Source organism: Theobroma umbraticum, unplaced genomic scaffold (assembly GCF_002168275.2).
Source record: "Theobroma umbraticum cultivar Fairchild unplaced genomic scaffold, ASM216827v3 scaffold_147.0, whole genome shotgun sequence".
NCBI lineage: Eukaryota > Viridiplantae > Streptophyta > Magnoliopsida > Malvales > Malvaceae > Theobroma > Theobroma umbraticum.
In genome coordinates, this window is record NW_018397259.1 from 5906430 (window position 1) to 5931764 (window position 25335).

The 25335-nt window shown below is 32.3% G+C and overlaps 1 protein-coding gene across 12 annotated transcripts; it reads right to left on the bottom strand.

Moving 5' to 3' along the window:
• Positions 1 to 846: 846 nt before the first annotated feature.
• LOC110414647 (uncharacterized) lies at positions 847 to 17270 on the bottom strand. 12 transcript variants are annotated; one of them, XM_021425951.2, is made up of 22 exons: positions 17062 to 17270; positions 15992 to 16164; positions 15695 to 15774; positions 15527 to 15592; positions 15336 to 15414; positions 15170 to 15247; positions 14962 to 15021; positions 14740 to 14844; positions 10563 to 10673; positions 10300 to 10341; positions 9069 to 9182; positions 8750 to 8931; positions 7972 to 8093; positions 7765 to 7871; positions 7615 to 7657; positions 7432 to 7523; positions 6910 to 6958; positions 5652 to 5722; positions 3322 to 3441; positions 2499 to 2584; positions 1853 to 1898; positions 847 to 1012 (listed from the first exon to the last, which is right to left on the bottom strand). In XM_021425951.2, the coding sequence occupies exons 3-22, from the start codon at positions 15715 to 15717 to the stop codon at positions 980 to 982; spliced, it is 1629 nt and encodes a 542-aa protein (XP_021281626.1). In that variant the 5' UTR covers positions 15718 to 15774; positions 15992 to 16164; positions 17062 to 17270; the 3' UTR covers positions 847 to 979. The 12 variants fall into 12 exon arrangements, with proteins under 12 accessions (XP_021281626.1, XP_021281625.1, XP_021281627.1 ...); XM_021425950.2 differs by lacking the exon at positions 15992 to 16164; XM_021425952.2 differs by lacking the exon at positions 15992 to 16164 and having other exon boundaries at positions 15336 to 15411; positions 17062 to 17269.
• Between the last annotated feature and the right edge of the window lie 8065 nt (positions 17271 to 25335).

Consider the following 25335-nt stretch of genomic DNA (forward strand, 5'->3'; position numbering starts at 1 on the left):
TGGGTGTAAATATATTGCATAAAAGTAGGTCAGGCCATTTTGGTAGATGGATGGTGGCTAATAAGAAGATAAACTAGATTGGCGGCAGGTGTTTTCAAGCCAGAGAAAATGGCAACAAGAGTGGTGGGGTTTTGGCATCCATCTTAACAACTCCCGTTTGACATGGCGATTCCTAATCCCATTCAAAGGACCATTACTCCTGAATCTTATGATGATGTGCATGTTATTTGGTGCCATACCTCTTTCCTATCTTGACTAGTCCTTGTCGTGGCATTCCATTTGCATGCCTTGATTATATTTGACAAGAACTCATTAACAGAATCCATTATCTATAATCCGTACATAAAAACAGGGATTAAGGGAGAGTCCGAGAAAAGCTGTGCATACCGTGCACACGCTAGGCAAATAAAATTAGTCCAAGACTTCATGACCCATATGCAGTCACATGGCAGTCCCACCTCCCAACTTAGATTGGTGTTGCAAAAAGTGCAACCCTCTTTGGGTTGACTTTCGATGGGTTACATTGCCCTACCCATGATAGGATTTGGGTTTGGGCAAAGATTATCCTATCCATAATACTTCAGCATTATTATAGATAGCATCTCGTTGATTAATCCACAACAAAGCTGATAAAGCTTGCAAACTTGTTCAACTGAGATAGTACCTCTTGAGGAAATTGGGCATTCAGCTTCAATAGCAGCTGCTCTGCATATCCATCTTCTGGTGCAGCCAAGTCCAGAGTTTTTATGAACAAGGGCTAAAATAGTTTTATAATTATATGGAACTAACAATAGATAGATGTGATGGATTAAGTAATATAATTTAAAATACAACTGAGGAAGAAGATTACAGAAATGTTCTTTCATTATTGTTCAAAACTAAAAGATACAGACATTGATGTGTTTATTTTCCTCTCAATTTCTTAAAAAAATATTGAATATTCACTATTAAGGTTAAAGCTATACTCAATAAGTAAGGCCTATGCTCTTCCTTTTCTCTTGTCATCCAAGGCCTGCTCCAAAAACATATATATAATAAAATAAAAAAGGGGTTAAAAATAAGTACATGCACAGGCATTGAACAAATAATACTAGTTTCCCCTAAAATTCTAACAATATATTACTGCAAAGAAGAGCATGATTAATACATCTTCTCCTACTTGTATTGGTATCCAATCTATTGGGATTTTCCTTTATGTCCAATTACAGATAAAACTGGCATATAAGCATCATCGTATTTTATTATCCTTTGGATGTCTAAATATGATTCTCACTTCATCAATTCATCCTGATAACTATGACAGAGCACAAACTTGTTTGATCCTCCAAAATCTTAACCTCGTCCTGATAGCTACTCCACAATCACATTGTATTGATAGCATTCGTTATGGTTCCATTCATTTCATGATTTGTTGAAATATCAAGTACAAAGACATGACTCATTCATTTGTTCCTCTTGTTTTTTAAGTGAAAAATCAAAAGACGACATAAGACTGCACTTGAAATTGGACTAAAATTCCACCTTTACAGGGGTAGTTAACCTATGATAATCAATAACCATTGTTTCTATTATCTTCTCATTATTTATCTCCACTAATTCAATTTTTGCATTCTTACCCTATAGAAGTGAAGTGTTCTATGTGGTAATATAATCATGTATAAGATGACTTATTGATATCCTTGCAACAGAAATTAAATTTGTTGACTAAGATGAGCTAGAGATTTCAATTGTTCAAAAGTATACAATGTAGGTTCTCTCTAGAAACAACTACCAGCATCTCCACTGCCACTACAACAAAAACCATATGCATAGATTTGGAACACTCTAAAGCAAATTTTGATGAGAAAGGTACCTTGCTCTGGAACAATCTCATTGTCAAAACAAGAGTATCCCGCATTCTATAAAAAACATGAATACTGTTGTATTAGAAAAAATTATGTTAAACAAAATAAGTTAGTCTAATTATAATACTTTTTTATTTTTTATACATAAATTATGCAAATTAAAATTTTACAATAAAAAAACAAAAATAATAGCATTAGACACCCAAACCTTGCACACTAATTGAATTTGTATTAAACAGCACAAGTATACCACATGGCAAAAGATAGACTTTATCATCATTTTAAATTGGTGGGTTTATCTACACACTCCGGAAAAGAAATTCCATCAGCAACACCTTCCCTCCTGCCCCCGCCCCCGCCCCCCTCTCTCTCTCTCCCCATTCCCCCGGTTTATCTTTTAATATGAAGCTAGAGCTCTTGAGTTGAAACCAAACAGTTTCTATCACATATAATCCAACTCTATTTAGTAATATTGTTCTTTTGCACAATTTTATGTTAGCAAAATCAGGAATAAATATGAGGCAAAGTCAATATTAGTCTTATGAACATGCTTAGTGATAAGCACAATATAACAACAATTAAATAGGAAATATAAAAAACTGACAGGATTAATTTTAAAGAAGAAGAATATCAAGCATTAAAGCAATATATTACCGAACACTATATGTGCTAAAGGGACGCGAAGACCCATCAAAACATGTCAAAACAAATTGTGTTGAGAGCCCACTAGGTACTTTAATCTGCAACATCACAAAAGTTAAAAATGCACGTATATGTTATGTCCAAAAGTCAACCAATCTGGCACAAATTTCATATTCATTTTTTACATAACCGTGCAAAATATACAGCTTTCAAGGCTATGTATGAAAGGCATAGAATAGCCAACTGTGTGTAGTCCAAAATTCCCATATGATATACGCTTACAGCAAATTATAAGACACCCTCCCCAGTTTTCTAACTTAAATTCTTTTTTGCCCTATATTGTTTGAAAAGGTGAAGTTCCCGCATTCCCATTGATTATGCATTATCATACAGGCTATAATTCAGACTCAAAAATTATTTGTATTAACTCTTTCAGAGTAATGATAATTTCATGATAGCCTATGGCATAAATGATGTCAGTGGTAATTATGTTGCCACTAAGAAATCATAGGAAGTGGAATATACCTAATCAATAAAATCTTTTACGTCTGCCTGATATAAAAGTAAATTATAGAGTCCATATAATATTAACTTACAGCATATAGACCATGGTCAGAGAAGTAGACTTACATGAGTAGCACAGAATTGATGCATGCAAGAAATAAAAATATGAATTCTACTCAGGTCACCTAAACCTTAGTAACAAACTATTTATGAATAAGATGAAATAATAAATTAAAAAATGTCTAACTTTTGAACACAGTGAACTTGAATTTAAAAAGCATTTGATACAACCTTCAAACAAAAAAAAAAAAAGAGAATTTAAAAAGGATACCGATAATTCCTTTGAATATTTCTCAGAAATTTCCACATATTCTGTGCTATTGATCTTGATTTGGTAACTTGACCGTCTCAAAGTCAGAGTTGCTGGCTCCCAATTCTCAGAAGAATCCATCTGTTGAGAAAAGACAGGGATAATATGGTGATATTTATTCTCTCGGTAGCTCTGTTCCACACAAAAATAGATACATAAACACAAAAGTTAACAATTTGCCAACAAACATTTCCTTTAAGGTGCCCGGTCAACATTTATTCATAAATTTATCAAAACCATTTATCAACATGCTTCTCCTATACCTTACCATTCGAGATAAAAAAAAAACACCCTTCTCAACCATCCTACCCACCCACAACACCCAAGAACAGGGAATCGACTTTTGTTCTCTCATATCGGTCACCAAAACAGCATATAACTCCTGGAATCAAGTAGGATTAGATGAATAGCAAAGAGCCAAGGCACTAGAAATAGAAAAACACTTCTCACTGCATTTCAAGTTGCTACTTGTTAACCTTTTTTGATCTGAAATCATTTCGTAGACTAGGTATGAAAAGTTAAGTAGTATTATTTGTACAAGAAATCATCATCTATAAACAGAAAAGTTTTTTTTTTTCTTTTGTCTTCTAATTGGCAACAGTCATAAGATTACTTTCACTAGACTTTTTATTTAGGCAACAATTTGAGAACTTGAAAAATGGATCTCTAAACCAACCAATTCCATGTCAAAACTACATCCCTAAACCTACTGAAGTCTTCGGCCAAAAAAAAACAAAACCTACTAAAGTCAAGCACTATTTAGAACAAATTCTCCCTTAAAAATATCATGCCATGTTCCAGATGGCATTAGAAATTGCCACCCTGTGTGACATACATGAAGTTGCACAGAGATCTACTTAAGCAAGATTCTCCAGAATGCAGATAGCAACTTTGACTTATTTGTGGTGCTCCAAAATAAGTAGAAGATAATGATCATCATAACATGGGATGGAGACAGTTTTTAAAAGGTCTTATTTTTTGAGAAGTAGGTGACCTGCAATTACAGGTTCTGTTCTAGTTTCATTAGAACTACTCCATTCTAATTTATGAGCAAAGCCTGAAAACTGGAAACCTTAAAATTTAAAGCAAAACTACATAGAAGATTTACTTTCACAATAATATAGAACATCATATCATGTCACTTACAAATTCTCCCATGTTTTTAGGGTGGTAGAGACAGCATAAGATTATTTTATCAGATCCTAGACTCAATTCAATAGCACCTTTCTGGTTTCAGAAGATAACAAAGAAGGGAAAAGGCAGCGTTTAACAAAAAGAAAGGATGCCAAATTACCACTGGTTACATGTGTATATAGGACGAACATCATTGCTTTAACATTCTATAAAACACCCTTGTGATGGACAAGAATAACAGTTTCTGTTCTAACGGGTGATGATACTGTCCATTCCTCGAATAATTGTTCCTTTGAATGGTACACAAACTTAGATATCAACAAGTTGTTCACTTCAGCCACATATTGATGCAGCAGTACATGATTTCATAATCTTATAAGGCATCAATTTCATTAACAAAGTAGAGATATGTTGTGTTCGATAAACCTTCTAGATCATAATGTAACAGATATTTTGCTAACTTGGGCCCCCAATCCATTACATGAACCGCTAACTGCCAGTGTTGGCAGCACACTAACTATGCAAAATACTAACCCACTGTACTAGATGTTTCCAAAGTGGTATACCTTGTTCAACTTAAATTTTCATCTCAGCATCATTAACTTCCCAAGTAAACAAGGATTCTACCTGAACTGTTGGTCAGCAAAGTACAAAGACCTCCTTTGCTTTTCAACTGGACCACACAAGCAATCAGCAGTCAGCATTGACCATCATTTTCTTGTGAGGTTCATCTCTTCCTTCTCCAAAAAGCATGTACAAGGCTACTTAAAACAATTTTTTCCAACTTCTTGCCTTGATACTCTTTCTGTTCTTAGGGGTAGTGGTTTCAGAAGCGTGCAACTCATGAATGACTGAGATGGATGAGGGCTTGGCGCTAAATGAACTTTTATGATATTGCCTCCATCGGATCATTGCAATGAATCTCAATTTTCCAGGGATTTAAAGTATGAATTGACCATAATTCTCTCCTCTTAGATTGACAAAGCAGCAAAACTGGTCAACCAACGGCCAACCCATTTATTTGAATTCACCAAGCACAGCTTTTCCCATAAACTAGATACTATAAGGTATAGTTATTAAAAATATATAAAGAGAGAAGTGACCATCGAGGAGAATAAAATTCTATATAACTTTGGAAGAACAATCATTACACCTACCAGTAACAGAACACTAAATGCTGCTTGGCCTCTAGAAATGTACGTGTCAATCTCATTTTGCATTTCTGGGTCTGCAAAGCAACTCATTAGAAATCTATGGAAATAATAAAAGTAATGCCACATAAAAGAAAAGAACATGCTATATATAGATGTATCGACATATATGAGCATACACTATATTCACAACCATTCAAACAAAACATTCTTTTCATATGCATAAAGGAATCACAAACAGAATTTTCTATTACTAATACAGGAAAGGAAACCAAGTGATCTGTTGCAAAATTTAATTTACATTAAATGTTAGGGTAAAATGCCCCCACCCCTTAAGTTTTAATCGAAATGCCAAACGGGTCCACTAGTTTTGGAAATGGACACTCCGCCCTAAAAAAATATCTTCCACTGGACACATAGGTCTAGCCGTAGTCAACCGTTTATATGTCCGTTAGTTTGGTGACATGGCAATATTAAAATGATAATTTTACCCTTTATTAATTTTAAAAATTACTATTATATAATTTTTCTTAATTTAAAAAAAATAGGAGAGCACCGATCGGTGCTCCCCTCTCTTGGATCGATGCTCCCTATTATTTTTTTTCAAAAAAATATAATAATAATTTTTTAAATTAATAAAGAAAAATAGGCATTTTAGTCCTTTCATAATCTCTGTTAACGGTATTTACACATTTAGGGCAGAGTGTCCATTTCGAAAACTAATAGACCCGCTTGGAATTTCGATTAAAACTAGGGATGTGGGAGTATTTTACCTTAAATGTTAATTACTAGGCAACAAAAAGACAATGGTCTGACCAAGACTCTGTGGAAATTCAAAACCTAATAGCATCATGGGAAATGAAAGGAACATATCCAATATATCCAATATATAATAGAGGAATCTTGATCATGGAAGACCTACAATATTGTATAGAGAATATGCATGTACAGAAAGAGGGAGAGAGAAAAGTACCATCAATGAACAAGTTCAAACCTTTGTTAAAGGTGTGGGAAAGATGAATTCCAAATTTTAAATCACATTTTCAAAGTAGCAAAGACTTATAATGCTGAAATTCAAGCATATGACAACAAAATTATGATCCTGTATCATTCAAACAGATGACTTAAGGCTTGCCAAACAACACAAATAAATAAATTTATCACACACAAAGAATAAAAGAAAATGAATGAAATACACTCAATATTACTTCTAGTTAAGTTGCAATGACCATAAGTTCTGACAAATCCGCTCACATGCACTTACCACATTTTATTTTGTTCTGATCATTAGCAAAAAGCCTCACTAGTTCCCCCTGACAACAGTAAACAATTTAACAAAAGTATAAATCCAGGAGACAATATTGTTCTCAACTAAAATTTGCTTAGTTGAAGCAAGTTGCAAGAGAATTTTATGCATTATTAGTGTGGAATACTCTGTTTCCACTGAAAAGGGACATTATTTACAAGGGAAGTGAAAATGCAGCCACAGCAAGCACAAAGTATCTACCATCATACTGAACAATTTCAAATCACATGCAGTATACTACTCAAATCCTTATCAAGTCTAAGTGCAATGCAAGACTAGTATGCTAAAAGCTATCAGTAACTTATACGAAATACTGTTTTCATATCAGATTTTGGTGATCTTTAGAAAAATCAATCAGATTCTATCTGATAACAGATTGCCTGAGTGAGTTCTTCGTACCAATGAAAACAGTATGCATAAGCTTTCGCTGCAGGGAAACTTATTGGAATGACATAAACAATGACTGTTACATGTATATACCTGATGGCCTTGGTCATCCATCGGTATGCACTCAACAGCAATCAGTTTATCAACATCATCAGCTGTAACCACATATTCTGGATTTGTAGCTCCTGAATAAAAATTTTTTCAGCAAAAAGTAAGTTATAAAAAAGACCGACACAATGAACACTAAAAGAAGGTCAACAGTCATTCTATGCTTACCCTCAATGTACTGCCTAGTGCCATCCTGAAGATGACGAACCCACTACAGTGCAACAAACATTGTTAACATATGGAAGATTAGTCCATATGTTTAAAAGGAAAACTTCACAAATAACAATGTCAATATCAATACGATCCAAGAAATTTCACCTGAAACATACAAAGTGTAGTCCCTCGTACAGGATATCCACATCCTAAAAGCTTTCCTCCTGGTGTAGCATCACCAATTATCTGAAACCCCTCAATGCCAGGGCCTTCTGAATTCCAATAAGTTATATTAGCTACTATTAAATATCATAAACTTATTTCACACATTAAATATCAATCACCTTCAGGCTATTCAAAAAACAAAATCACCTTCAGAACCATAGGAGTCCATCTCATCATGATGAGAAAAGATATTGTTGGTCATATCCTCTGCTCCAGTTCTTACAGCACCTTTATCAAATGCACTATCAGGATTAGGGCCAGCACCACCTCTGTAAGAATATGATTAACGGCTAAGAATGAAATAGAACCATGATAAAATTTGATCCTATTACTATCAAATCAAAGCAATGTTTTAGCACTAAATGAACAAGTCACACTGTATTATATACATCAACTTCCTTTGATAACAAATAAAATAATCATCATAAAAAATTTAAACTGCATTTGAATAAGGAAGAAAATATCGACATGTGGGATACATTTCCCATTGCAATCAAATTTCAAGACCAATTTCATACAGCAATATCAATGATGTTCATCTCAGGGCATAAAAATGAAAAAACGCAAAGGAGATAGGGTCAAAAATATAGAAGTGCAGATCGAAGAGGATTCCATTAACCCACCACAGCTATGTGCAAGAAAAACAATGTACAAAAATATGTTCACTACAAGAATTCAGGGTTTTGGAGAAAATGTGCTCATCATTATCATATATCACCAATTTTAATAATAGGGAAAACTATTGGATTATATCTCTTGCAATTTATAACCCTTGTAGCAAGGAAAATATAGTGGCAGAATTGTGCCCAAAAGAAAACCCAGAGATATGTTTCATCACATCTCAAGAATCTTCACAAACTGCCAGTTAATAATGTGATAAAGAAAAGAAGAACAGCTACAACAAGACTAGATGAATGATGCAAACCTGTCAGAACTGAACAAGAACTCCTGTGAATTGCCATTGCTCAACTGTTGTTGTCCTTGATCATTAAACATTAAATTTTTTGCAGTGTGATCATTATCAGGCATATATCTCAGCATATTGTCAGGTGGCATAAGATGCTGCTCATCTGTGTAGTGGTTATTAGAAGAAAAGCCATGACTAGCCTGAGAGAGTTAGAGAGACAAATAAAGGACTACTTAATACAAAGTGGAAAGGAATGCAATAGAAAGAGAATGCAAGTTGATATGATAAACAAGCAACAGGAAAAGATGGAAACTAGTAGATTACATGCAAATAGTACCGTGGATCTATGAGGAATTTGATTGTTCAAAATGCCAGAAATAGGGCTATCATTTTCATGAGATCTGCCTCCAGTATGAGTGCCCGCTATACCTGTCAACTCTCTAATTCTATCCTGTGATATAAATAAATATTTGAGTCTATCATAGTTCCAAAATAATGACTTCAAAATAATCTTGACACAGGTTAAACTCACTGCAAAAAGAAACACCTTGATCTTATAAGTTGACTTAAGGTTAAAATAGTAAAATGGAATGCCTCATTAAAGCAAAATTTTGATGTAAGAAACATATAATCATGTAAAGAGCTGATGCCTGCATACAAACATACATCCGCATGTAGCCACATCAACAAATCCCATGCATCTGCATTTACATGTGCATGCAAAGCAGTGGACTACTGGTATTCAAGACTACAGAGTGAAGGACAATAAAAAGAAAAACAAATTGGCCTAATGAATACATGTAAGAGAACCTTGTGTTCCTGGTAAGTGCCCTTCAAGTGAAAGTTGAATTTAAAAAAATAACTAAATATTTGATTTAGTCCATGTAAATGGACAAGAGTTAAATTTACGCTTACTTGAATTTCATAGTTAAATTTAGATCAACACAAAAAGCTAGCCTATTGTCAAACAAAACTTGAATTTCATAGTCCAAGTTATTTGATATTGTATATTCTTAAACAGATACAAAATGTTATTCCAAGCAGAAAGCATGATCCTTGGATGTGCCATTCAAAGAGAATCTTCTTCAATCAAAAAAGGAAATCCATTATGCATCAACAGCCTTTTATTCTCCTTGGCATGTATTGTTTTGGCATAAAGTACAAATCATGTAAGTTCTTGAAGACAAACCATTTGAGAAGGCTCAGTTATCCGAACTACTTCTGTACCATGCTTTAAAATTTGACAATGGCGGAATTAACACTTAAAAGTATGATCCCCGTAGTATGATTTCATTTTATAAAACATTCTTCTTATGTTCCACCACTGGTGCGGATGGGGAACATACAGTTAAAGAATATATTTACCAGTGGAAGTTGGCATCCAACTACAACTGGAATTCTGCCAATCTAACTAAATAAGACTGTAAGACTATGGCCACAAGTAATATTATTGGTTTACCATCCACAACTTTAAATTTGTCTGCCCAGGTCCTTTCATTTTGGCCATTGCTATTTTCTAAATGAAGTTTCCCTTCTGTAAATATATGGTATTTGAGCGGCACACTTACATGTGAGGTTCTGATCTTCCACTGTAACTGATCATGTAGGTGCTGCAAATATGCATAAGACAGTTTAATTTGTCAGTAGAACACAAGCTGCTGAATAAAGCACAGTTCTGAATGGTGTTATGGAACAAAAAAAGTCCTCAATGGACTGGAAAAATTACAAAAATAGTATTTATGCATAAATCAGTGTTACTGTAACCCACTCGCCAAAATCCCCCCTGCCCATTTGTCAAACAAATAGAACCTGCATGCTATCAAGTTCATACCTTCACACTGTTGGTAATGGCAGACGCACTTACAACAGGGGGCAAAATACCATATTCAGCCAACAGCCCGAGCATGGACGACATGAAGATATATCTCTCATCCTCTGCAACCTGAGGAAAAGCAATGCCCTTAACAACTGTAGTTTATAAGCAAAGGGATAAAGGGAACGAGCAAGGAACATTGCAGGATACACACACCCATACAACAGCATACTAAATAATTAAGAATATCACTTGGCACTAAGAAAAATGACAAAATCAATTTAAATATCTAGTGTCTTCCAAGATTTCCTCCGTACATATGGTACTAAAACCTTTTACACATTTAAGAAAAATATAAAATCACCCAGCTGGTGATAACTCTATTATATAGAGTTATCTTATGCATCTTTGGATCTTGAATTGAGCTAAGTCCTCTAGTTTTTAAGTAACTCAAAGCCAATTTTTATGCTTTTTAGTAGTAGTTTAATTTATGTGGTAATATTTTTTTATTTATGCAAATTTTAGCTTAAATTCTTGTTAAAATTCCTAATTTCAGCCTCTAATTATTTAATCCTCTGATATTGAAGGAGGTACAAGGACTGGGAACCTAAATGCAAAGGATGGTGCAGGTGGGCTTAAAAAGGTCTCTGAACATGCTGCGATGTTTTGAGCGCAACGCAAGCTACAGAAGTCCAATCAAAGTGATTCTTGGATCGTTGGAAAGTCGAGAGGAAGGGCTACGACTTTGTTTTTCAGCATTTCACCCAGTTTGGAAGGGATCATTGTAAAAAATGCATCTGAAGAGAAAAGACTGCAGCAGACTGCACTATCCAAGTCAGAAGGTTTCTCACAGCAGCGAGAAAGATGTGATTTACAGCTCCAAGTCAGAAAGTTTCTCACTGCAGCGAGATTTCCAACAATCTAAATCAGCAAGTTTCTCACTGCAGAGAGAACACGTCATTTAATGAACATTTCTGCACAGGTTTCTTAGCTAGGGCTGAAAGTAGAGGGTATAAATACGTGTTTTCGAGCTGAGAAAAGGGGGAATCAGATACCATTTTGGGCAAAAGGAGGCGGGAACCAAAAAGGGGAAAAGGAAGAGGAATCAAGAGCTTTGAAGGATCAAAAACCTACCCTAGAGACTTTCTCACACTAGATTTGATTTTCTCTCTCTAGCTCTTGTTGTAAAAAATGTTTCATTTTGCTGAGATGCGTATTTGTCTTTTGAATATGTTGAGCTATAACTCCTAATCTAAGATTATGGGAGATGCTATTGTGTAGTTTGAATATTTTGGATTGATTTTTACTTGCTTTTTATGGAAATATCAATGTTCATTCAAATTTGTGCTTATTGCCTCATTTGTTGCTTGATCACCAACAAGTTGAGTATGAGGTTGTAGATGATGCTCGACAAAGATAGTCTAAATAGACCTAAATTTGAGCAGTGTATGCTCCTTCAATATTAAGAAATTAAGTGGGAGATTAATTAATAGGATAGACATATACCCATTAATCATACATAGTCAAATATAGTATCTAAACTTAATTAACTCAGCTGTAATTAATTTTCTGTACACATATAGATAGTTAATGAAGCTAGGCAATTGTGTGATGACTCGACGGAGTATTATGCATGCTTAAGGAACCTAGACTAACATTAGTCCCCATAAAAAGTAGGTAGTTAATTGATCTTGTATCCCAACAAAACAATTGCTGAAATCATAGTCCTAGGCTTTAATTACATTGTTTCCTCACCATAATCTCAGTTTGTAATTCTTAGATTAATTTAGATTTTTAGATTAAACTTTATTTAATTTCAACAAATTGTTTTTTTTAGTGCTTGAATAAAACTTAGCTTGTTATAATTTTAGTAATTAGCAACAAGTAGTAAACCAACTCCTTGAGGGATCAACGAACTCCACTTATCATTATATTACTTGTTGACGACCATGTGCACTTGCATGATTTCCTTGCTAAATTGAGAAAATCTTTAAAGCCAATATCTTAGTAATTTAGCAAGCAACAGTTGGCTTGGAGTCAAATCTCATATAAATGAATTAAGAAGATTCTTTGACTTGCATGCCCCTTGGATGCATGGTGTGAGTGAGCAAACAGTCAGCAAAGTGAAATAGCACTGCATCAACAATAACTACTCTTTTTCACCAATAGTTTTCCATGCATTTTACCAGGTATAAGATGAACCAACTGGGACTGGAAACTTTCTTGTAACATAAGCTGTATATGGGAATGGCAACAGTAAATTTGGCTCATTCCAGTGGGAACTGTAACCTGTCCTCCATTTTTTCTATTTCCTTCTAAGCAGTAGAATAGAAATGAAAATGGGCAATTGCAAAGGAGACCATTAGAAGGTTTCCCACCCCCCAAACAACCTCCTGCTTCAGACTATGTTGTTCAATGCCTTGACAGCAGAAAGATTTGCCCCTCCTCAAAATTCTACATATCTTAACTTTAAGATAATAAACAGAGTAACAGACAAGATGGCTCTAGGGGATATGCCAAACAGTCGACCCTAAAAACTGATACAATTTTTTAAGACAAAAAGAACAACATGTATTATCTCAATATGTTAAAAGAATTAATTATCAAAAAATAATGAGAAAAAAGCTACCCTTTTCTCCACATAAATCCTACATTATTTAGATAAAGGGCCTGCTTGTATTTAATTTCCAGGAATAATTATTAACAAATTCCTTTTGTTCTAAAAGTGTCAATGAAATTTATGTGGATAGCTTTTTATTGAATTCTGACTTTAAGGGATTAATATCTGTTTTGGAGGAATCCGATTCTGGAAAGAAACCTTCAGAAAAAAAACTTCAACATTATTTCAGTAAAGAATTTTCTTAAATTTAAGCAAACCACAAGATACAGTGTTAACAGGCAAAAAACAGAAAGGAAACTGTCATACAGAAAATACTTACACATAAAAAAGGTATGAACAACTAGTACTCTGTGAACTCCAGACACATTCAAAGAAAAACAGGAAACTAAAATGAATAATATACAATGAGACAAGAATTTTGTAATATTTATTTTTTCTTTATGAGATAAAGTAAAATTTTGTTAAAGGATTCATATCTTTATAATACGTAATATTTTCCTTCTCTAAGCTGTCAGAATCACTAGCTCTCATTTCAGTATCTATACATTAGCTATTTTTAGGATTTGTCAAATCAACTCCCATAATTTATTGATGGAATTGCGCACCTTCAGCCAAGATCCTAGCTTCACCTCTGAGGTAGAAGATCCAGGGATGATAAAGCTTCTTAACTCAAATTCGGCATCCATGTTACATACTTCAAGATATTGTTCATTTACTAGTGTTCAACGAGAAACTAATGTATAAATGAGAAAGAGACCATATAGCCATAATAACAAAATGAATAAAGCTCTAAAAATTCTAGGAGAAAAGAGTCAACTAATATGCTTTGAGTGAGATTATCAGAAGCAACCCAAGTATCATCTGTAGTGGCAGGAGAATTGAATGGTTGTTAAGAGATGCAGCCCTCCGCTTGTCAAACCACTTCATTTTCAAGCTCTTGTGCTTTGGTGGAAAGAAAATTAGCAATTTCACATACAACTATTCCAAGTATATCATGTTCTTAAGTTATTTTTTTAAATGTCCTTGACTTTTACCTGAAAATTTTACCCACGATTTGAACCCAATATATTTGTCTTATACCATGCAATTATGTGTCTACTTAGATGTTAGAAGGGGAATCTGACACCATTCTTAAGTTTGTCTTTTACATTTTTACTCAAGATTAAAGAGCAAACTAAGGGCTGATAAAAGAGAAAGTTTATAATTTTCTTCATCTTATGGACTCTTGTAAGTTAAAGTGTAGCATTGAAACTATTCCAATTGAAAAATCAAGTATATTGCCAAGTCTAGAGGGAGTAAACATTTTTTATTTCATTGAGTTTTCATGGCTACTATAATGGGGCCTTGAGGCCAGTTACAAGTTAGACACCAAATGTTACCAAGCATATTCAGTTCACTGTATTCTAACTCTAAAGTACAAATTATCATACATATACACAGTAGTAATGTCCACAATCTTATATTGATTTACAGGATAATGGCATTAGCAGTTTAACATGACATAGTTATGGCAAACATGTCAAATATTATCAAGGGAAACATATCTTATTTTCAGAAATAGATGCTATTTCTCACCTTTAAATCATGTGCCAGCTTTAAATTTTCTTCAAGGTCACCTTTTCTACGAGCCAATTCATTTGAGGCAGAAGTGATGGCTTCATTCTGCTTCTCGTCAATTGCCTGCCACTCAGAATGATGTTACATCAGTTCAAGAGAAATGAGTGCACTTGTCAATCCGTTTTAACAATACAAATAGCTAATGCAGAGAAAAAGTCAAAGGTGGAAAATATAACAAACCATCCGCAAGTCAGAGAATTTCCTCTCCAGTGCACATTTCTCATTCAGCAGCTGCAATTCCTGAGACCATACAGATCAATGCATTTCTTTGTATGTCAATCAGAAATGTTAGAGGTAAAATAACCACAAAATTAGTTGGAAGCATTTGTCTGCAAAAGGAAATGGAAACTAATCTACATGCAAGCAACAGCCTTTAGAAATGTTAAACCTTCACACAGGCTACGGCAATTTGTTCACGAAGATGCTGAATCTCCTCTTTCTGTGCACTAGTTCGCAAATGAAGTTCCTACATAAACTTATGTGAGGAAACCACACAAAGCCTCACCATGAATGTATAATAAAATCCACCAAAAAATGCACAGAAATTCCAGTACCTTAGCCTCTAGGTCTGGGAAATCAAAACTTCTATCTTTTAATTTACTTGGAGCAAGATGTGTTTCAGAGCCATGCCTGCTAATCAAGGCAATATTCCCTTGAAATTAATAACTCAATCTATAATAGTTTATATAGAAAGCTTGTCAAAGGATATCTAAATGAAACAATTTGGACCTGGTTGGTGAACTACCTGTTTAAAAAATCAGAGCTCTGTGCTTGAACCCCATTATTGTTAACCCCATGCATGGAATGCTCACTAGAAGACATCACATTGTCAGTCCAGGTCCTCTTCAAGACAGCCTCTGATTGCACAAGAGCTAACATTTTCCATTATCACTAACAAAATCTCACATTGTACCTCATTTTATTCTCATGTTCCATATTTTATCGTCCAGAAGATAACAAAATTCTTGCATGATACAAGTACCACTTGCAAAGCTGTTGGACAATTAACATGAAATAAAGATATAGCTGGAGTTCAATCCAAGGTAAGGTTATGGGGACACAATTCTTGTATAAGGAGACCAAAGTCAAAAAACATCCAATACACCGGAAACTGATACTTCATGAGCAAATAACAATTTTCTGCTCTTTTTTCCATTTCTAAGTAGGAGTTCAATTAAAAATTAATTTCAATAGTAGGAAAAAAAATTACCTATGAGCAACCATCCTATATGCAGTCCTAGGAAGGATCTCAACCAAAAGGTGAGATGACCATACAATGAGTTCTGGCAATACAACACAATTTTCAAGCAAGAAGAATTTGTCCTTGTGCGATGACTAGAGTGGTAAAGTAGTGGCAATGGTGGCAAGTATGTGGAGTCAAACCTCACAAACAGAAACGAGAGAGACCAAAAAAGAAAATTATATATGAGTTACATTTACAAAAATAAAAAAGAGAGTTAATCATAAAGGTCTTGTAGAATCCTAACTCCCAGCCATTACAATTTAGATTATATTGTAATTGCATTGAACTGCTAATAACCTAAGAATTCAGTTTGGAATTTAGGATCCTTACTGAGAAGCCAACTTCTCACTGGCAAAAGTGGTAGCTCCAAGTCTCCTCTTATTAGTTTGAGAATAAAATATTTCTAAGAAGTTTGTTGAACTTAGACTAACATAACGCTCAACTTCAATGGATACAAATGAGCGACTGCTTAATACTAGGCTTGAAAAAAACAAAAGGGCCAATAAAAGAGGGGGAAAAGGGATTCACAAGGATAAAGTTTATGCTACTACTATTCTTTCTCCCTCATTCCAAGCACATCCTTCCAAATTCAATTCCCTACCAATAATAATTTCACTTCAAACTACACAAGAAAGTTTGCATACTCCCTTTCCTATTCCCATCCATACCGGAGGGCGAACAGAAAGTTCCCGGCCTTAATATTAAAAAACCACAAACTAATATGAAAATTGAATCCAAAACAGCAACAACAATACTACAAATAACTATCTATCTCAAAAAAGTAATTGACACACCCCGAAAAGAATAACATGTCAAGATTAAACTTCATTAGCAGGTTCTACCTCCAACGTTTGGCATTAAACTATTCCTAAACAGCCTTTTAAGTAAAAACTCCGTTTGGCAACCAAGAAAACATAACTGAAAACTAACAAAGATTCATATAGCTTTTACAAGATTCAGTAAGAAAGAAACTTTTCCAATAATCTCGGATCCAAACAAGAATCTAGAAAAAAAAAAAACGAAGTTTCTCTTTTTACCTGTGTTGGATTCAATTTCTTATGGTCTGAGTTCGTTGGAATTAGACAGATGGAGATCCCCGCTGAAGGAATGAAGAAAAGTGTGGGGTTCTTATAGGGAGTGTGGAATTCATAAATTAAAAAACGTAAATCGGAATTAAAAAAAAAAAAAAGTGGGTAGTTTCTAGATGCAAAGAAAATTGGATTTTGTTACGGAGGCTGTTAACAAAGTCAAATGACGGTCGTTGGATTATTTATTTATTTATTTATTTATTGGTGCCATTAGAGTGAGAAAGGGTGTGTGAAAATGACAGTTTAACTTTAGAATTACACAATGGGGGGCGACCAAAGTCTTTGATTTCAATGTGAGGAAATAAAAACAAAATTTTTATTTATTTTATATAAAATTCTAAGAATTAATTAAATGGTTTCTCATTAAGCATGCGAATGAAAAAAAAATCGAGATAAATGAGTTGTTTTTTCTTAAATTAGTCAAAATACATCATGTTGTTATAATTTAAATTTATTTGTAAAATTAAAAAAAATAATGTGAATATAGGCATAAGAACCCTTTTTCCTTTTGTATACAAAATTAACTTGTTTATTTTTTTTTTCAATTATAGAATTTGGTGACAACATTTATTTTATATCATTAATTGCGGGTTCAAAGAAAAAGGGGAAAACCTACTTTTTGTGTGTGGTTTCATGGGTGTAATGAATCTCAGCACCAATAAGGTGCCATGAATTTAAGGCTCATTATTAAAGTTTCCTAACATAAATATAGTTGTAAAGTTTATAAGTTTGATTGTTGATGCATAAGATAATAATTTGTAATTAAATTAAGAAGGAAATGAAGCACAGAATAGGGGTTAGAAACATTGAATAAATGGTGGGATGTTATCCCTTCATATGTTGTTAATAGCAATATCCAAGTGAGTCCCATCCAAGGATATTGCTTAGATAATGGGATCATGACTTTGAAGGAGCTTCTTTCCCTTTCTCCTAATTCCCTTTCTCCTTCCGGTGTTGACAGGGAAAAAGTATTCCATGTGAAAAAGCATAATTAGCCAAAGTGGATGGGTCTACACTTCACATCACATTATTTCTTTTTTTCTTTTTAACAAAATAAAGAAGGAGAAATGATATAAAATGATTGATACTATTGCCTTGAATGTGCTCATGTGGTCTCAAGCTGCCTTTTGCTTTGGAGGTATAAAATTTGTGGCCTTTTTGAATGTGAAACTTGGTTTTAGATTCTTTTATATAAAACACTTTTAAGGTAGACAAAGTCAAACATTCTCATCGAAATTACAATTTTTCCATCATAACTTTCAAATCACAATTTTTCCATGGTAATTTTCGACAATAATATCATTGCCCAACTTGGGCTAACATATATCTTATAATATAGTATTTAAGTTAAAGTATAGATGAACTTGGTGGCAACACTTGATTGGAGGACATGTTGGGTTAAGTTGAAGCATAGATGAACTTGGTGGCCACACTTGATTGGAGGACATGTGGGGTCTTTTGGTCAAAATATTTGGTGAGTGTGAGAGAAAGGAATGGGAGAGACTAGCGGTAGAGAGGGAGGAGAAGCCGTGGGGAGGGGAGGGGAATTAGAAATTTAGTTTAATACCAAAGTTTTATCCCTAGAGAATGTAAGATTTTGAGGATGAAGAAGAAGATTGCAAGATTGGGAAAATTATTGTGTTGTATTGAAGTAGCAAATGGCAGTTACAATGAGGAATTAGAAGATAAAAAAATTCCCTATCTTGGGGCTACCTTAATGTATCTCAAAATTCTATAAACCGCCTACAAATGGTAGTGGCTTGACTTGTCCATGAATTAAGCTAATGTTTGAACTGAGTAAGCAATGTATGGCCTAATAAAAGCAATTTACCAATCAATTATTAAAAAAATAGTGATATTTCATAAGGCTACTATCCCACATTATTTAGGCACAAAAGATGTTAGTGCCTTATATAAGCAAACTCATTATATGCTTGTTGTAAGCAAGAAAAGAAAGTGACTTGTGTGTACACAAGATCGGGCCAAGCTTTGAGAAATGCAGCTTCTCCTTTTGTGTCCAAAGTGATATTTTGTACCTTGATAATCTTAGAGACTAATTAATTTGCCATTATAAATATTAAATAACTTAATAAAATAAATTGACTTAATTTGGTTACTGATTTTATTTATTTTCATGATTTTTTTTTATTTTCTATAATGTATCTTTCTTGATTCTTTTCTATCCTCAACATTAGAGTCATTCAAAACAAACCTCTCAATTCTTCCTCTTCTTTGCTTTCTGATTTTCTGCATTCATTTTCTTTGCTTCATACTGAATCATTTGCCATTATAAATAGTACATAACATTATAAAATAAATTGACTTGATTTGGTAACTAATTTTATTTATAACATATTTTCATATTATTTTGCTTATTTTTTGCAACGTATCCTTCCTCATTCTTTTCTATCCTCTAATTTCCTGCCTTCCTTTTCTTTGCTTCTTCTGCTAGGTTATTTCTTAATTTTAATTTCATATTGTTCCTAATATCTTGATAGTTTGTGCAAACTAATTAAGAAAAATCTGTTAAATCCTGAAGATAACCGCTACAATCCTTTTGCATAAAGTATAAATATAAATCTCACATCATAGAGATATGCTCCCAGCGGGTAAAGTCATAAGTCCCACATTGAAAAGAAACTCCCAACAGGGAGTCAAGGGAGGATGTCATAGTTCAAGTAAAGGAAGCCATGATTCCCAAATCGGTTATGTACTAAAGTGATACTACGCATATAAGAGTTCACACCACTTTCAACTTATGAGGCGCCTTTTGTGGGACAAAATCATAAATCTAACGAATTAAAGTGGACAATACCTCATAGGAATTGATCTGGATTTTGATAGTTGGTATTAGAGCGGATTATGGGACCATGTGAATCCCATATTGTAAAGATATGCTTCCACTAGGTAAAATCATAAGTCCCACATCAAAGAGAAATTCACAGCGGAAAGTTGAGGGATGATGTCATGGTTCTATAGAGGGGAGCTGATAATTCTATTTTATAAAATTATTTTAATTCTATTTTATAAAATTATTTTAATTCTATTTTATAAAATTATTTTAATTCAATTTTGTTATTAAATATTAACTAAGTCCTTAATTTTTAATTATAATTTAGTTATTTTTAGATGTTTTTATAATTAGTTTATTTTTAAATGAGTTATTTTAATTTTAAGTTTATTTCCTTTAATTTGGTTATTATTTATATGTTTTTATGTTTTTGTAAGAATTAAAGTAATTGAGCTTAATTTTGAAAAGTAAGGTGTTGAAAGACCTAAAAATCTGTTTACATATGTTCTACATCGAAGATAAAGAAAATCACATTGGAAGATGACTGGGTGTATTATTACAAGAATGACAATTTTAAGGTTGACAATTGATATTTGGGCCTTTCATTCAACGTTTAAACCCAACTAAATCAATAGATTAACTTACGGAATTATAGGTTAAGTTTGTTAGTGTAAATAAATTATTTTTAAGAGACATTAAGGGAGAGAACTTTTAAAGATTCAAGCTGCGAAAAATTGAGGCAGAAACTCAAGAAACAAGTTGCAATCAATCGTACTGTTTTCTTCCTTAGCTTTTATTTTTCTTATTGCTCTCAATAGTTGAATTTTATATAATATTATTTGTCTTTGTAATTATGAGTAGCTAATTTTCTTTTTCTAGGATTACAATTGACTCACATGTAATCTAAATTTTTAATCTCTTTCTTGCTTATCTTTAATGGGATTTGAATTGTTTATTCCAATTTGTTGTTAATGTTTTTAATTGTTTGATCATCAATTAATTGATTTAGGAACCTAAACAAACTTGAGAAGGGGAGTTTAGTGTAAACTAAAATTAGGATCACATAAGATCATATTAATTGATTAATGTATAAGACAAGAATATACTTATAGGCCACATGTAGCCAAAGTTAGAGCCTAAACTTAATGAGACTATTTTAATTTTAATTCACATAGAGATATAGTGTTTTGATTAAAATAGATATCTTATAAGACGAGTTGAGAGACCCTTATAAATAATTGAAAACTTTAAGTTAGTAATTTAACACATTAAAATAAGTTAAGGAAGAGAGATAAGATTTAAATGGAGTCTGAGGGATATTATAATCCTAGGCTTGTTTGATTTTATTTTCACCCTATTATCTTTTTGCTTTAATTTTCAATTATATTAGTTTTAATTGAGTAATTTTTAATTTAATTAGAATTCAGATTTTAATTATTTGAATAAAACTAAATTGTTTTAATTTTAGTACTTAGTAATTTTAGTACTAAGTATATTGATGCACTTCTACCCAAATATGAAGTTAAACATAAAATTGCAACTATGTATCATCTTCAAACTAATGGCCAAGGGGAAGTATCTAATAGAGAAATCAAGAGGATTTTGGAGAAAATGGTGTGTCCCACAAGAAAAGATTGCACAAGAAGATTGGATGATGCACTATGGGCATATCGAACTACTTACAAGACCCTAATTAGCATTTCTCCATACAAGTTGGTCTTTGGCAAATCTTATCACTTACTAGTGGAATTTGAGCTCAATGCTTATTGGGCTATGGAGAAGTTAAACTTTGATTTACAAGTACTGGGTGAGCAAAGGTTGTTGCAATTAAATGAACTTGCTAAATTTCGCCTTCAAGCTTAGGAGAATGCCAAACTTTATAAAGAGAAAACAAAGCAATGACATGATAAGAAGATAGTGGAACGAAACTTTAAGTAGGGTCAATTAGTGTTAATTTATATTTCTTGCTTGAAATTATTTCTAGGGAAGCTCAAATCAAGGTGGTATAGTCCTTTCATTGTCAATGAAATATTTCCACATTGAGTAATTGAAGTTTAGGGAATAGATGGTCAAAAATTCAAAGTCAATGGATAAAGATTGAAGCATTATTGGGAAGGCAAAATTGATCACCAAAAGTTCTCAATGCACTTGCTTGGCATGGCCTAAAGTCCAAGTTAATCCAATTGAAGACTATAAATGAAGTGCTTCTTGGGAGGCAACCCAAGCTCCTCAACTTTACTCATTTTAGTCTTTATTTTATTCAATTTTTAAGTTACAATTTATTTCTTTTGATTTATTTTTTTATTATTCTAATTAGTTTATGTTTCCTTTTGCAAGTGTTTGTTTTTTACAAATAAAAAAATTTTAAAAAAAAAGTCAGAGCCACGACCCTCAAATTAAGAGCTGTGGCCATGAAACCGTAACACAGCAAGCTCAAATCAGAAAGGTTGAGTGTTGCAGCCCTCACATTGAGTGTTGTAATGCTAAAAAGAAGCAATAAGTAACCAAAAGATACAAAATGTTTGAGCCTAAATTACCATTTCTTTGTAAATACACAAATATATTAGCCTTAACCTTTTTATTTAATTTCAATAGTTTGAACCTTTCACTTTTAAATATTTTGATCTTTCTAGGTAGTATATTAAGCTTAAAGATAACTTGAGGGAGAAAGCTGAAGACAAAAAAAGTGATGGGTGTTTGAAATTTATCCCATGTTCACAATTGTCAAAAATAAGTTTCAGGTGTGTTAAAAAAAATTTGTGTTGTACAAAAGAAATTTTACTTTAAGTTTTGGAGTGTTATAAAATTTTATTGAGCTCTTTAAAAGTCCTAGATGATTAAGTTTTTAGGGTGAAATTGAGATTAAAATTATCCTTTACCAGACCTTGACCCCAACCTTACATTATAAGCTCAATAAAGACCTATTAATCCTTGAATAAGTGTTCTTCTATATTAATGGAAAAAGAGATGAAAAACAAATTTATGGGATTCTAGTACTAATTTATACTTAGATTTGGCATAACTAATTCGAATTGCAAGTTATTCTTTATAAGAGATTACACACACAGGAAGTCTATTTGAAAAATAAGTTTTCATTTGAATTAATGCATGACTTTAAAGATTAGTAGTATTTTACCTTAAGTTAGAATTGGGATAATTTCTGAGGAAAAAATTGAAAAATTATGATTTGGTCCTTTTATCTTTTGTTCAAGTATTTTTAAGTTCAATTTTTTTTTGTTATTTTCTTTTGCTCAAGGACTAACAAAATCTTAACTTTGGGGTGTGATAATTCTATTTTATAGAATTATTTTAGTCTAATTTTATTATTAAATATTAGCTAAGTTCTTAATTTTAATTATAATTTAGTCATTGTTAGTTATTTTTATAATTAGTTTATTTTTAAGTGAGTTATTTTAATTTTATGTTTATTTCATTTAATTTAGTTATTATTTATTAGTTTTTATGTTTTTTGTAGAAATTAAAGAAATTAGTTTTAATTTGAAAAGTAAGGTGTTGAAAGACCTAAAAGTCTACTTGCATATTACTTGGTGTTTTGATTATAACTTACGTTACAAAACTCCAAATGATACAATTTTTAGACCATTAGAAAGTTAAGAGATAAAGATATAACTTCATATAGATCACTTTGCCCAATTCAGCATAAAAATAGAGAAAATCATGTTGAAAAATGACTAGGCATATTGTTGCGAGAATGACAATTTTAAGGTTGATAATTGATATTTGGGCTTCTCATTGCATTTTCTAGCCCAATTAAATTAGTAGATTAACTTAGAGATTATAAGTTAGGTTTGTTAGTATAATTATGATGTTTTTAAGAGACATTAGGGGAGAACTTTTGAAGATCAAAAAGTAAAAATTGAGGTAAAAACTCAGGAAACAAGCTACAATCAATCGTTTTGTTTTCTTCTTTAGTTTTTATTTTTCTTGTTACTCTCAATGGTTGAATTTTATATAATGTTATTTGTCTTTGCAATTATGAGTTGCTAATTTTCTTTTTCAAGGATTACAATTGAACTCACATGTAATCTAAATTTTTAATCTCTTTCTTGCCTATTTGTAATGGGATTTGAATTGTTTATTCTAATTTATTATTAATACTTTTAATTGTCTGATCACCAATTAAATTGATTAGGAATCTAAACTTAGAAAAAGGAGTTTATGATAGACTAAAATGAGACAACATATGATCATATTTGATTGATTATGTATAGAATAGGGATGTACCTAGAGGCCATATATAATTAGATTTAGAGCATGAACTCAATAAGTCTATTTTAATTTTAATTTATAATAGGATATAGTATTTTGATTAAAGTAGATATTTTTATAGATGAGTTGGGAGACCCTTATCAATAATTGAGGACTTTAGGTTAGTAATTCAACCTATTAAAATAAGTTAAAAAAGAAAGATAAGATTTAGATGAAGTTGAGAGATATTATAATGCTAAACTTTTTTTATTTGCTTTTACCCAATTATCTTGTTGCTTTAATTTTTAATTACGTTAGTTTTAGTTGAGTAATTTTTAGTTTAATTAAAATTTAGATTTTAATTATTTAAATGAAACTAAATTGTTCTAAGTTTAATGCTTAGTAAAATTTTAGATTTATTTTTTGTGGGATTGATAGTTTGCTTACTTATATACTATCTATTCGATATGTATACTTACGTAATAAAAATTTAACTGACATCACTGAAATCTAGGCCTTGAAAAGTTAGTCCAAGTACACTCAACATCTCAATTTTTTTTTAAAAAATGGTCAATGTATTATCAAATAACAAAAGTATTCTAGACATAACATTTGAAAAATCTTAAATTATTTTAAAAAATCAAATAAACTCTTATTTCTTGACATTGATGTGGCACTCACGTGAAGAGTAAAAATGTAATCATCTCATCTTGTTACATCGGTATAAAATGATAAGTGGTATTTTACAAATAATAAATAATTAAATATTAATATTTATTTGATTCAAAATAAAAATATAAAAATTTAATTGAATATAATAAAAAAATATTATTTAATATTTATAAATAATTTACTTTTTAAATATTATGTTTATATTTAACTTTTATATATAAATTAAATTAAAAAAATAAATTATTTATCTTACGATTAGGCTCGATCGGGTTGGAACCCAATTACCCAAGCATCTGGGCCCAACCCTAACCCAAAGCAAGCCTAGCTTGCAGGCTTAAATTGGTAACCTGGCTTGTGGATAAAACTAAGGTGGCGTTTGGTACATTACAATGCAATGTGATTACAGGTAATGTGATTGCAAGTAATGTGATTGCAAGCAATGTGATTACAGAGAAAATAACATTACAGTGTTTGGTACGTAAGTAAAATAATAATTAAAATACAGGGAAGATAACATTGCAGTGTTTGGTTTACAAGTACTTTAGTGGAAT